Below are 15063 nucleotides of genomic sequence, written 5' to 3'. Positions count from 1 at the left end.
GCCCTTATGTGGACAGTAATTTAATGGAAATGTGTTTGTCGTAACCCTCCATTTTTTCTGGAATTTACCTTCTATCGGGAAGTCTACTACACTGACCTTCATGTCACAATAATATTTCAGACCATTTTGAGGATGTTGTAGCACTGGTGCTCAAATATATTCACCTTCTGCGACAAGCTGGTGCCCGCAAATGGATATTTGATGAGGTTGTTGCACTTAATTTTGTATCAAACACAAAAGTGTTTAGTTGTTTACAGCAGAACAATATACCTTCAAGGTTAGAGGAAGATTTATTGATGAAACATCGAAAACATACATAGCAAACTAAATTTCCTCAGTGATCTCTGCCTCTTCCTCCAATTCAATCCACATATGTTCCTCAAAATTGGCTTCACTTTAAAGTGCATCCAGAAGTAAATACGTTGGGGAGAAAAATCACAGAGTTTACTTGTCATGTCACAATTAGCTTTTGTTCCCAATTTATAAATCTAAAGAGAGCATGATAACACAGAATCTATAGATGGAAAGGATTTACTTTATGTAGTAGGTGTTAGTTCTGTAAGATTCTACTGAATCTGTAAGACCTCTCTTGTTTGAAGTGTATACGGGCATGTTATCTGAATATATGTGCAGCTCAGTGGGTGATACCTGGGAATCTGCAGCAAGCTTGATCAGCTAACAGGGACCAAGGAAATTTAGAGACAGAATTGGAGAAAATACCTTAGTATATTTTGGGCCGTTCAAATAGAAAAAACTCAGATATTTTGAGGGAAAAGGTGAACCCATATCATATGTAAAGCCTAGATATTGTCAAAATTTGTACTTCTGGTTCTGGTGTAGAGTGAACTCACCTATGTAAGTTTCTCATAGCCAATCTCCAGCCTAGAGAATGGATGATGGTTGTCATAGATTGACAATTGTGTAAACATAGTCAATTTTTTGTAAATCCTCATAGTAATGATGTGTTGGGACATGTTCTTCTGGGCACACACTCCCTAATTTCTCTTAAAGGATAATTATTAAGTTATGACATGATATGGGACTAAATAGAGTGCAATGGATAAATCATATATAGTGTGGGAATGAAGCGTAATTATTATTATTATTGTTTTTGTGTTGTAGGATATTAGGATGAATATTATAAAGGATATAGATTGCATTCTGGAAAATTATGAACTCCTTTCACATCTAAAAAAAGCTAAATTCAGACTTCTGTGCATCCTCTGTACCTCCTTGGTGCTGTGTTTAGTAAAATTATCTAATGTTCATGTAAAACTTAATATATGAAGAATGCGTATGGTTAAAGTAGAACATGTACCCAAGTGAGTACCCACAACATATGCACTAAACGGCTTCTTGAAGGGGGGGGGGGGTGTACACCTAATGAATATGTGAGCATATTCATAAACCTGATAACTATGCTTACTCATGATAGTTAAGGTATTTTTTTCTAAATTGTTGATTTGATCAACAGTGTGTTGGATGCCTTACCAACATACATGATGTCTGTTTTCCCAGCACTAGCTAGTGTAATCAATAGAATAGAGCTACTCAGAAGAACCTTCTTTTGGCAAGGAAATGAAGAGAAGAGGAACTATCATCTTGTCAAATGGGAAGAAATGAACCAAGAAGATTGGGGGTGTGGGCGTCTGAAACTTCAAACCAAAGCCTTATGATGAAGTGGTTATGGAAGTTTGCATCTGCTGAGAACTCATTGTGGAAGGAAGTGATTGCTGCAAAATATGGAATGAGGGATAAGTGGATGACAACAGAGGTAGCCTCTCCATATGGGTCTAGTGTATGGAGATCTATCAGTGATCTATGGGATCTGGTGCTAGAAAGATCATACTGTAAGGTGGGAAATGGCAGAAAGGTGGCTTTCTGGATGGACAAATGGTGTGGACAAGTTCCACTAAGACAAAGGTTTCCTGACCTCTACAACCTATGTCAAATGCAACAAGCAACTGTAGCAAAATTATGGAATGATCAGGGGTGGAATTTGCACTTCAGGAGAAACTCAAATGATTGGGAGATGTGTAGAATAGAGTTTTTTGTCACCCTAGCACAATTCAGTAACCTGTCTGTGGAAGAGGATTCACTGGTATGGAATGTGGGGAGCAAAGGATGTTTCACTATTAACTCAGCATACGAAGATCTCAACATAGTTGACATTGAGGAAGTAGAATGGCCTTGGAAGATGATATGGAAAACTAAGATACCCTATAAAGTAAATTGTTTTACTTGGTTGTTAGCTAAGGAGGCAGTTTTGACACATGAGAACTTGAACAAAAGAGGTTTTCACTTGTGTTCCAGGTGCTTTTTGTGTGAAGAGCAAGGAGAGACAGTCAACCATCTCTTCTTACACTGCAAGTGGACGTACCATCCGTGGCAAATGTTCACCAATATGAGAGAGATCAAATGGGTGAAACCAGGAAGGATCAAAGAGGTTTTGAAGTGCTGGAATAGGGATGGAAAGGCAGTAAGAAAGGAGGAGAGATGGAAGATTGTTCCATCATGTATATGGTGGACAGTATGGCTAGAGAGGAACCAAAGATGTTTTGAAGGAAAGCAGAACAACATACAAAGATTTAAGCTTAATTGTTTAGCTTTGTATTATTTTTGGTGTAAACAAGTAGTCTTAGATAGCTCAGAAGTAATCAGCACAACTACAACTATAGACTAGCTGTAACTTGGTAGTTATAGGATCCTATGTAAATTACAACACTTTTGGAGGGGAACTACACTTTTGAGGTAGCATACCTGTGGATAAATATAGACTAGCTGTTACTTTAATAAAAAAAAAACCTAAAGATAAGCAAAAAAATTCTGCTGAAAATAACAAACTCCTAAAGTCTCGAAAATACTATTTATTCAAAATTCAAATAGAAATCAACTCCTACATACTAGGTCTAACTAGTTCCTTAGTTTCTTGTGCTTCGATTTCTGTTATAATTTGTTGTTTCTTGAACTTCTACAATCATATTATTTTGTTGTAGTTATTGTCTTGTTACTAGATGTTGTTTTTGTTACTATCTGTTATATCTTGTACTGCTATTATTTATTTTTCTGGACTGCTTTGGACTATTTTCCCTTGAGGAGGGGTCTATCGGAAACAACCCCTCTACCTCTGAGGTAGAGGTAAGGTCTGCATACACTCTACCCTCCTAGACCCCACATTATGGAATCATGCTAGGTATGTTGTTGTATATATTCCAAGTGATTGTAGGTATTTCGAGATAATTTTCTTCCATGTGATTTTAGGTTTACCTTATCTCCTTTCAACATCTTCAAACTGTTGCATTTAGGAGTCAACATAGGACATGACCAAACCTTCTCAAAATTCAAGTAGAGAGATCAATTAATCTAGTCGCATAATAGATTACATAAAAACTCTATTGTTTTTCCATATTCCTAAACAGATATGAAGCTTTTAGATGTCACCTATATTTCGACTCCATTAGATGATTGGTTTGCGTTGAATTTAAAGAAAAGCATAATTGGTCAATTGTGGGCACATAGCGAAGCATTGCTATAATAAGACTGCTATTGTTCTTGATAAAGAAAAAGAAAAAATACTGCATTGTTTTATAGATAATTTGTCATATAGTATTGCAATGAAATGGTTCCAAATAGAGTGGAAGGCATTCAAAGGATTCATATAGCTATCCCTACTAGTTAGGGATTGAGATATAGTTCAATGATTGAATAGGAAGTTTTCAACTTTTTATAAAGGTAATGTTCATCACTTTATTTATTTACATTTTTTGTTTGATGAATTGGCTTCATTAAAAGTTAGATGTACAAATGTTCGTTCTTTAGTCAAAGTTTCTAGCTCACATATATTCTAAACATGCAGCTTTCTGCTATATCTGAAACTAATTTCCATTATCAAGACAAGAGTTCTCCCATCGGTTATGTGGTATATGTTGCATCGAACATGCAGGTACATTCACAATCGTATTCCTGCATTTGGTGTTGATTCATTTTTATGGTTGCTTTTGACGTACTCATTGATTCGTTTTATCTTGTTTTTTTCTTCATGCAACTGATATTTTATGAAAAAAATGGTCCCAGAATACTAGAACCAAAAATAGCTCTAGAAGTATAGATTTTTTACAATTCCATCACATATCCAACTCCTAAAATGGTAGATGTTCAATGACGAACAATCGAATGATGGGCATACTTCCATTGCTATACATAGGAAATAACAAGTGATATCAAATATTTATTTATTTTTGACAAAGGTAACAGTTTTGTGTATTAATCTTCAGCACTAAAGGCTGGGATCCCAAATTTACATCATGGAGCTACATACAGTTGAGTGTACTCCTTATGATCGCTAATCCCAAAAGTTTCTGTTGACTCTGGAACGCTTCCGCAACCATTCTTTTTTCCCTCATGGTAGGAATGACAGGTCAACGGTTCGAATCCCACTGTCTACATACAAGTATTTTATATGTCGGAAATAATCTCTCTACCCCACAGAGGTAGGGGTAAGGTCTGCATACATCCTACCCTCCCCAGATGTGTGATTATACTGGGTATGTTGTTGTTGTTGTTGGTGGTGGTGGTGGAAATGACGAAGAGCTTCTGGAAAGTGGTCGGCATAGCTATCTCCCTACCAGTGTTATCTCCAAATGTACTCCTCTCCCCCTTCTACCTTAGATTTTTTGTGCTTTGAGAATTTTCTCCGTCCTCCCATGATTTGCTTCCATAAAGCAGTTTCATATGAAGTTAATATGCCAGTACACCTATAAGTCTTTAACTCCCAATTCCTCCATCTTCAAATAGAAAGTAACCTTCTCTAATTATGACAATGTGGATAAATCTCTTCCTTTCCATTCCACAGAAAATTCAAGAATTCAGAACTGCTAATGAAAAGGGGTCAGATAAATAGTATAGTAAGCAAAATCATATGAAAAGAAGAGGGGTGAGGGTGTTCTCGTCTATTATTGTTGTTGCCTTAGTGAAGAAAGGCATAAGGTAGGTTAATAAATTAGAGAGTACACTCGATTAAGGTTATCTTTCCTTCTTCTGACAGAGTTTCCTAGTGAACCTTATCGACAACAAGGTTTCATTGTTTAATCTTCATGAGCGGACCCCATTGGTAGTCTCAGGAACGTAGCCAGAAGATCACTGGCTTTGCCTGCTACCACCCTTGTCATGTCCTCCGCTTCCTGAATCTCCTCCAGAGGAAAGAGTTCACCCTTGCAAACATTAATTGTCAAACCAGAGATTGCCTGAAACCATAATAACAACGAAGTAAACATATTGGTAATGGAACCTTCTTCAAAAAGGTCTAAAGGGTAAGCTAGTGAGTCCCCTTTTTTTTGCTTTTTCTGCAATAGAGGAGATTTCCATTGGACTAGTTAAAAGACTTAGATAGCACACCGGGTTTACATAAGAAAAAGTTAATGTACAGAAAAGAGATTAGATTAGTCATTGCACTAGTAGCATCTAGGAGCCTCCCGCTTCGGTACCATCTTCTTTTTTACCAGCCGAGCTGCCCTGTCAACCCTTTGTGGCACTTGCTTCCTAGCTAGAACTCACACAGCGCAAACATCATAAATGAGAACTAAGCATAGTCTGACTCCCTAGCGCACGGGGCAAGAATAAGCTACTTCACTCGAGAGAGAAATTGTTGAGTGAGTGATCATGCCTCTAGCCTTTCATTGATGGATATGTCTTCAAAAAAACCCTGACCTCAGTAGAAAACGAATGGCAAGGCTCTCATTTACACTAGCATAGAGTTAGCCAATGCTTAATTCCTGGATACCATCATTGCTTCTTCTCTGGAGAAAGAAGTTCACAACTCGTGGGCCTTCTACCTCCGATTGAATAGCGAGTCAATCATAATCCATATTCCATTATTGGATAGGTACTACCAATCCATTTTAACTGGAATTTTTTCATCAAAGTCAAAGCAAAGAACTATGTTTCCTTCCTTCGAGGCCCCGGGATAAAGATGCAATTTTACGAAAAATTGTTTAAAAAAATTTAATTCATGTTTGCAAAACCCCTTGATTGGGAAGTTGATTCTTGTCTTCATCACAACAGCTTTCAGGCTCAAGGCATTTGTCTTCACAGATTCTCTCAGTCTTTCTCTTATTCTCATAGTATAGATAGTTGAGATAACTTGATATGATTGTGGTCAGGTATACACTCTATAAATTCATTTTACACACCAGTTTGCCATTCTAATAATAATTTTTTTTATGGACTTAACAAAAGAATAAGAACTGCGTATATTTGTATCAATTTCCAGTTTTACCCGCCGATAGATTGGTTGGTTGGGTCATCTTTACCTTCAAGGTTCAGTCCAGACATAATTGAAGCAGTTCTAAGTGATCTCACACCACAAAATGTCAGGTGAGTTGGCCTCCATGTAGACAATTATATATTTTTGAACTATTGTTTATACAAATAGGTACTTGCATTACTAGCTTCTCGCTGATTTCAAAATCCAACCCTTACAATATCTTTTTGACTATGTTATTCTTTTTCTAGTCAAGCTTTTTACTATGTCCATTGGATGACATTGGAAGTCTAATGACTCTAGTCCTGATAGTGGTGGGCTCAATTTTAACTATTGCTGCATAGAAGTCAGGTTCTCATGACCTCTAATGAAGACAATTGTTTTGCGTCATGGACTTGGCTTTGGTTGGATTCATGGCTTTGACATGACAAGAACCCGGTACAGTTGAGGAATTCATTTTGGACAGGGTCATAGTTTGTTGGGTAGTCCTTCAGGGAACATAGAGAGTGAAGAAACAGAAATGACAAGCAAAAAACTCTGGTTATGCAATTGCGTTTCCTCTTTTTCTTTCGGTAGAGCAGGGCGGGATGGAAAATGTTGATTGGGTGGAGAGAAAGGGACTGATGGTGTCTGTTATCAGTGGCTCAGACTCTTGTGGGCATCTGTGTGTTCTCTTACTGCTGTTGGGCTCATTTAACACGAAAAAAAGGCTCATTTAACACCAAAGGTCAATTATACAATCATTGGGACTTTATACTTATGAATCGCTTTTCTTAATGAAAAGTGAGATCATTTTAGGCTGCCAAACTATTACATCATTAAATATCATAAAATCATGGCAAAATATTTCCTAGTCATTCCTCTGAATCCATGGCAGCTATCTGGATAATACGGATAAATAAAAATACAGAAATTGTGTGTTAGAATTTCCAGCATCAGATAGTGTGTTCAACATGTATCATTTGCATAAATAGTACTGAATTATGATGGTGTCATATATCATTACACTGTAGCTAAATCTTTTGGGAGTACCCTCTCACAAAAAAGTATTTCCAACAGAATCTTTTGGGTTTCAACAAAATTTGATGGTAATACAGACTCAATGGAGCCTTGGTATGAAACTGCATATTCACTAGAGAAAATAACAAGCTCCATGATTGAGGTGCGCAGTCAGTTATCTGTAAATACTGATGCTTTTTATTTTGTGGAGATTTGGCATTGAAATATTGCTTAAGTCAATATTGATCGGTACAATGGCACTTCTTTGAATGTTACAGCAATGGATGGAGAAGGCTCCTGATGGAAATTTACATCTACCTGTTCCTAATATGTTTATTCCTACCGATTTGTCCATTAAAACTGTCTCGAACAAGGTATTACTAACAACGAAACCTCATTTCACATGCTTTCACTTTATAAAATTCCTGAAATGTTTTTCCCTTCAATACAGATGAATTTTCCGGTGTTGTTAAGGAAATCCCCTTACTCAAGGTTATGGTACAAGCCGGATACATTATTCTCCATGCCAAAGGGATACTGTATAATAGATTTCATCTGTCCCCAATCTAGAAGTTCTCCTGAATCAGCTGTTCTTACCTGCATTTTCGTATGGTTGCTGAAGGACTATCTAAATGAATATGGCAAGTATCAAAGACTAAGATATCATGTTTCTTTATATGTTACCTTTGTGAAAATGTGCAAGGACCTAACAATCTAAAAAAAATTCCAAGGACTTTTTGACAGTTGAAATACTGATCAATTAATTCACTGGAAAATCCACTTAACTCAACTAATCTGCTTTGCATCTTTCAGCCTACGATGCCGAGATTGCTGGTCTCGGTTATTGGATAAGTGGTCACTGTAGTGGTTTCGAGGTATTTATCTTGCACATGCATCATCATCATGAATGGAATTCTCTAAGCAATAATACAACTTATCAAAGTTAATCTTCACAAAACTCTCTCCTAACCTCCGTGTTTTCAATTTAAAGAAAAACATAATTATTTGGTTGGAATATCGTGTAGGGTTTTTTTCTTGGTTGCACTTTGGGAAAGCATTATGCTCATTCGGCTTAAGATTATTGTCATTTTTTCCTATCCCATGTGCATCATTTTTTAGACATTGTACCCTCCCACTTTGATTTTCTTCCCTTTCAGGTTACTGTGTCTGGATATAATCATAAAATGAGGATCTTACTAGAAAAAGTTATTGATAGGATTACCAATTTCAAAGTTGAGCCTGACAGATTCTTTGTTATCAAGGTAAGGGTCTATTGTCATCCCTTACAGTTTCTTTCAAGTCTTATCGTTCAAGCAGATACACTGATTGAAGACCAGATTGTTTGATGGTAATTGCTGCATCTAATTGTATCTGAAATGAATTGCTCCTGTCAGGGGTTCACAAGCGTGCTATATCTCGGCCTGCTTCAAATAGTGGGCCACATTTTTACATAAGATTCTAAGGATCTAGGCCTGCTTAAGATATGTACGACATTTTCACTTTTGATTTGAGGAACTTGAACTCTGTTAAGACATTTTATATTCATATCATAGGGTTGGGGATATTTTCTTCGTATTCTTTACTTGTTATGGACATTCAGCTTGTATTGTCAACAGTTACATCAAAGAGTGCATTCTTGGCTTGCTTGGCACAAATATGTCTCAGTCAATACTGTTTCCATTTTTGGCTGGTTTGCCAATATTTATTTCCTGTTTAATTAGTTTGTTGTGTGTTTGTATATTAAAGAAACACCAACATGGAGCAATATTTACTCTAATTCTGATCTTTGTAACTGCAACTGAATGATTGAGCCACTACATTTCCCAGTCAGCTTTGCTTACAATAATTTTAGTATATTGTCATGACAAAAGACTTGCATTACTTGAGTTGTGTTACCCCTCCAAAAAAAAAGGACTTCTACTGTTTGAAAAACTCTCGTATTGATGTGGTCTTAAACTTATGACTATTACAACATTTGAGTTCTCTTCAGTACTATAATTAACTCTACAATTAGGTATTCAAAAACACTAAAAACTAAATGAAATGCATGATAACTTCTTTATGATTTTGGGCAAAGCATACTTTTTGGGTTAGATATAGCATATAGTGCCTAATCTTTTTTATTTTAATAGTTACGGCTGCTTAACTTGACATGATTTAGTTAATAATAATGTAGTAATCCTTGAATGGTAAAAGACGTAGGTTGAGAAAGAAGGATAACGTGAGGGAGTAATAACACTTGGGAGGCGGATTTTAGTTACCCCGTATACCTTATTGTAAGTCCAGGAATATTAAACATAGAGTAAATTAGATAAGGAAAGGAAAATGGAACAATTGTGATTGCAGTTTGCTAACATTTTGAATCCAAAGCCATGGACTGATAATTCCTTCTCACAGATTCCTTTTTATCTTATGAAGGAGTTGTTCCTAAAGCAATATCAAAACGTCAAGTTTCAACAGCCATACGAGCAAGCTTTGTACTACTGCTCATTAATACTTAGGGAACACTCATGGTCATGGAATGATGAATTTGAAGTTCTTACTAATCTTGAAATTGATGACCTTGTTAAATTTTATCCTCTGCTTCTATCAAGGACATTTCTGGAGTGCTACATAGCAGGTTCTCTTTTCTTCCCTACTAGACTTCTCTAGGATTTTTGTCAGCTGTGTAGCATATTCACCCTTTTGATTATCCCTTTTCAGGAAACATCGACTCAAAGGAAGCGGTTTCAATGATCCAGCACGTTGAAGATGCTTTGTACAAGGGTTCCCAGCCTCTATCTCGGGCCCTATTTGCGTCTGAGCATTCGTCAAGTAGAATTATAAATCTTGAAGAGAGCAAGAATTACTTCTATGCTGCAGAGGGCCTAAATACATCTGATGAAAATTCTGCTCTTGTCCAATACATTCAGGTACATGTGAAGTTACAACTTTTGTTCTTTTTTTCAATGTCATTTTTGTAGTAGTATCATATATATGACTGGATGCCCCATGGGAAAAGTCATATTCTTCTGCAAAGGCTTATTTTTATACCTCTAACAACAACAACAACATACCCAGTGTAATCCCACAAGTGTAGTTTGGGGAGGTTAGGGTGTATGCAGACCTTATCCTTTACCCATTATACCCCCTTATATATGGGGTTTCCCTTTTGTTTAGCAATTAACTCCTACTTGTACAGAACAAGTAATGTAAGAACAGTTAAATAGAAATAGCAAGAATTGAATGATCAAAACTGGTAGGAACTTTTAAAGAATTTAAAACCTGAAATGTTTATAATCGCAGAACCAATTATTTTTTTTGAAATTTGGCCATTCTACTGACTTGTGGCTAGACAAATAATTTGTATGTACTTAAGAAGAAGCTGTCAAAAGTTTATAATGAACAAAATGCGAAACCTTTCCTATTGAACAACTTTAATCTGCTGGATATCTTATCTTTATAAGTTGGCTCTTTATGAGTTCGGCCATCTTTCTTAAGTTGGCTCTTTGGAAGGATCTGATACAAAAGCAAACTAAAATATGCAGGTGCATTCAGATGAATACATCAAGAATGTAAAACTGCAGCTATTTGCTCTGATAGCCAAGCAACCAGCTTTTGACCAGCTTAGATCTGTTGAGCAGCTTGGTTACATTACATCACTTTCACGGACGTATGCCAACACTTCTCATTTAATACTCTATGAATGTCTCAACTCTTGGGAGACATGTGGTACATCTACTAAATTTTACTTCACTGCTGAAACCAATGTAATGTTGTTAAACTGTAGGAGCGATGCTGGTGTTCGTGGACTGCAGCTTATAGTTCAATCATCAGTCAAGGTAAATACATCATATCTTCTGTATGTAAGCCAACGAAGAAATATTATAAAAATCCTTTTACTTCAGTATGAGAGACTAATGGTTAGCCACAATGCAGGATCCTAGATATATCGAGTCACGATTCCAGGCATTTCTCAAGACTTTGGAAACTCAGCTTCATGACATGTCAGATGATGAGTTTAAGGTCAATTATTGAACCTCCTTTTGAGATTTTCATTCAGAATTGTTTCGAATCTCCAGAAGGCAAAAACAAAAACTGGATAATTTCTTCTCATCTGCTTGAGCCTTGGTAGCCAGAGTCCAGTACTAATCTAGTTGCTCACAAGTTGAATTGGACACTGCAATTATAAAAAGAACTATACCAGAACAACAACAATAACACAATGGCATCACTGTGACCACTCTCAGGAAAGTAATATTATCAGAAGTATCTATACGGAAATATCTTAAGATGAACATCATAAAATACCCAGAATAAAGGTAAAAAGTTTGAGAAGGTAGGCAAAGTCAATGTGAAAAATATTTGCTATGAGAGCATTGGAAAGAACTACTTATCATGAGGAACGCGGTTTATACGAGGCAGCATAAATTGTGACACTTCAATCAGTAAAAATTAGAGGTGTGCTTAGTTTAGATACTGTTTGATATTGTCATAACATCTTCATCACGATGCACTTAGTAACCCTGCAAGAGAAATTTATTTGGCCGACTGTTCTTGTACTTAACAATCATTTGCTGCTTTTGCTGAGGATAGAAATAATGTGATGTATCTGCTATCCTGATCTTCTGGTACTCAGAAAATTGATAAGTCTATGTGGCTTCATACATCAGCTTCTTTAAATGCCTTTCTTCTATTAGCATCACTGAAATAATAAACCCGGTCAGTAACAAAGCAATAAAGTCAAAATCAAATGATGGTGCTGAATAAAATGTTAGCTTGATGTGAAGCTTATTAATTATTTCCACTTGTCTGCAATCTTAAATATTTTGCCTCGTTTACTAAGATTTTGATTTTATCATATACAATGCAGAAAAAAGTCAATGCACTTATTGATATTAAGCTTGAGAAGTTTAAAAACTTACCGGAGGAAACTAATTTTTTCTGGTGGGAAATTTCTAGTGGCACCCTCAGATTTGATAGAATTGAAAATGAGGTATGGGCTTTCTTTTATTCATATCAAGCCAGTTTTTATTTCCGTGAATTGAATTGACAGGTAAAAGGAGATTATTGTATGTCTTTCCTTCTCCCTTTCCGGGAGAGGGAGTATAATTGGCATGGGTGGTGGGTGTTTGGCACCTTTGGGTCAAACTTAAGGGATATAAAGAAGAAAGAACTCTTCCAAGTCTTTCTTACGAGATGTTGACTCCTTGATGGAATATAATTCTTGATTTCTTCCCATCGACCTAAGCCTTGGTAGGCGAAGGTGCTGGTGGATAGTCAAGGTGCATGAAAGTAGGCATGAATGCCTCTATTAAAAAAAATATTCTTGCTTTCTAAAATGCTGAATAAACCAGTAAAAGACTAAAAGGTACTATGGCTCATTGTTCCCTGAAAGTTGATAATCTTCCTTTATTAGTTTCTGGGAGTTCTTAAGGTACTATTTGGCAGGCTTTATTTAAGCTGAGGGTCTATAGGAAACAACCTCTCTATCTCTATGAGGTAGTAGGGGTGAGGTCTGCGTACACTCTATCCTCCCAAGACCACACTTGTGAGATTACACTGGGTATGTTGTTGTTGAGAGTTCATAAGGTAGGATAATTGCCTCATTGACGTGCTTTCTCTCTAAAACAAGTATTTAAACTTTGACTTATATACTACCAGATATGATGGGACAGTGCTTATTAACATTCATGAATCAGGTTGCAGCACTGAAGCAGATAACCAAAACGGACCTGATCGATTTCTTTAATGAATATGTGAACGTTGGCGCTCCTAAACGGAAGTCATTAAGCTTACAAGTCTTTGGAAGCTCACATTCTTCTGAATTTAAGTCTGAGAAAGTCGATCCAGTTGAACCAAACGTCATCCAGATTGAAGATATATTCTGTTTCAGGAGATCTCGCCCTCTTCACCATTCATTGAAGGGAGACTTGGTCCATTTGAAAGCTCATGATGTTGATCATCAGTGAAGTTTACAGTACAGGAAAATACAAACCAAGAGATGGAGATATTTAGTTGAACACTATTCTGAAGTGACTTGTTCACTATAGACATAGCTATTACTCCTTGTACAGTGCAAATATAAACTGTTAAAAAGGAAATGAAACAAACTCTTTTGCTTCAGAGACCGGGGTTCAAATCCCCGACAAAGAAAAAACACTAGGTGATTTTTTCCGTTGTTAAAAAGGAAATGAAATGAACCCTTCTTATTATAGCAGATTGGAGATATTTGGATCACAAGAGTATCATTCTGTCTTTGTTTTTTTCAAATTCTTGTGGGTTTAGTAATCTGCTATAAAGCCTAATCTGAAAGTGAAGGTTTCATGTATGTGTCAATCCAGGAACATAGTTGAGTTTCTACATCGGTGTGGGGATGAGAAATTGGTTTCTTTAGATCGTCTTGGACAATCATTGTTCAATAAACTAGCTTTTAGGGTTGAGTCAGACACAAGGTCTATTTTTTTTTACATGGTATCAGAATTAGGTTCATCCAAATCGATGTAGAGCCCCTATTGAGGAGGTGTTGAGTTTTCACAATGATGTGGGTATGAGAAATTGGTCTTTTTATATTGTCTTGACAATTCTCACACTATGAACTAACATTTGTGATTAGGTTAGGCCTAAAGTCCACTTCTACGAATAAAATACACATTCTTCTCTAACTTGAAGTGTTTATTTTCAATCATTTGATATCACCAGCTGGGAGGTCATAACTATCACCAACTCTTTATGTAAGAGTTAGAAGAGAGTGAAATGCTCTATTGGGTAGGAAAAAACAAGTTGGATAAGTATGTTTGAACAAAGTTGATCACATATTTCAAAAAAATATATAGAGTAATACACATGAAAAAAACGAAATAATTATGAATTCTAGTTTTGTGATAGAAACTCCAAAAAAGCAACGCCTACTTTTCTAAAATTATAAGTATTATTTAATAGGTTATCACCATTGAACCCACAAAATTTGAGCTCAAATAGAGTCGATCACACATATTCCAAAAAAAATTAGACTTATGCATACAAAAATTAGAAAAAAAATCTTGAATTCATGTTTCGTGACCCCTAAACTCTAAAAAAATGGTGAGGATCTTGTATAGACTATGAATATCGTTTACTAGGTCGTTACGGGTAGACCCATAACAAAGTTGAACAGTCATTCCCAAAAAAATTGTGGAATAACACACCAAAAAACAAACGAATTCTTGATTTTCTACTTCATGATCCCTAAACTCCCAAAAAAATGGCATTCATCCTATAGATGTTATTGGTATCGATTACTGGGTCATTACATATGGACCCACAAAATTTGGGGACAAAAAAAGTCGTTCAATCATATTCAAAAATTATTGATTAATACACACAAAAAGTTGAGAAAATCCTACTGTCATTTCGTAACACCTAAACTCTAAAAATGTAAATTGAGACTATGGATATCATTCACTAGGTCGTCACTTATAGATTCAAATAATCTCAGTTCAGATACGTTGCTCGACTTGCGCCTTTGCACGCTCGACCGCTCCCCCATCCCGCCTGGCCCATTCTAGCGGGGAATAACCTCAATTCGTAGAAGCTGCATCCTCAAGGACTGAGTGATTATGCCAGTGATCAAGATATCAACCACATAAATAGATTAGGTTCGAACATAATCGGTCAGTAATATTTCAAAAAAAATCATGAATTAACACACAAAAAATAGAGAAAATTTTAAATTTCTATTTTATGACTTCTATAAATGCTAAAAAAAATGATGTGGATTATGTAGGGGCTATGAGTATGGTTCACTAAGTCATTGCTGGTGGTTTTTAAATTTTTTGAGTCAAATC

General features: G+C 36.1%; 1 protein-coding gene across 1 annotated transcript in view; it reads left to right on the top strand.

The window, feature by feature from the left end:
* Positions 1–13485, top strand: part of LOC102606094 (zinc-metallopeptidase, peroxisomal-like) — a 24182-nt gene extending 10697 nt beyond the window's left edge. The window contains exons 12-26 of the mRNA XM_006350129.2: positions 121–206; positions 3857–3943; positions 6269–6372; positions 7319–7421; positions 7537–7632; positions 7710–7899; positions 8072–8133; positions 8416–8520; positions 9677–9878; positions 9962–10170; positions 10786–10910; positions 11028–11079; positions 11177–11263; positions 12111–12233; positions 12940–13485. Coding sequence (XP_006350191.1) covers positions 121–206; positions 3857–3943; positions 6269–6372; positions 7319–7421; positions 7537–7632; positions 7710–7899; positions 8072–8133; positions 8416–8520; positions 9677–9878; positions 9962–10170; positions 10786–10910; positions 11028–11079; positions 11177–11263; positions 12111–12233; positions 12940–13209 — 1901 coding nt within the window. The 3' untranslated portion in view covers positions 13210–13485. The remainder of the gene's footprint in view (positions 1–120; positions 207–3856; positions 3944–6268; positions 6373–7318; positions 7422–7536; positions 7633–7709; positions 7900–8071; positions 8134–8415; positions 8521–9676; positions 9879–9961; positions 10171–10785; positions 10911–11027; positions 11080–11176; positions 11264–12110; positions 12234–12939) is intronic.
* Positions 13486–15063: the final 1578 nt, after the last annotated feature.

The sequence above is a fragment of the Solanum tuberosum genome, unplaced genomic scaffold (assembly GCF_000226075.1).
Source record: "Solanum tuberosum cultivar DM 1-3 516 R44 unplaced genomic scaffold, SolTub_3.0 scf00118, whole genome shotgun sequence".
In the NCBI taxonomy this organism is placed as follows: domain Eukaryota; kingdom Viridiplantae; phylum Streptophyta; class Magnoliopsida; order Solanales; family Solanaceae; genus Solanum; species Solanum tuberosum.
This window is presented reverse-complemented; position numbering and strand designations above follow the sequence as displayed.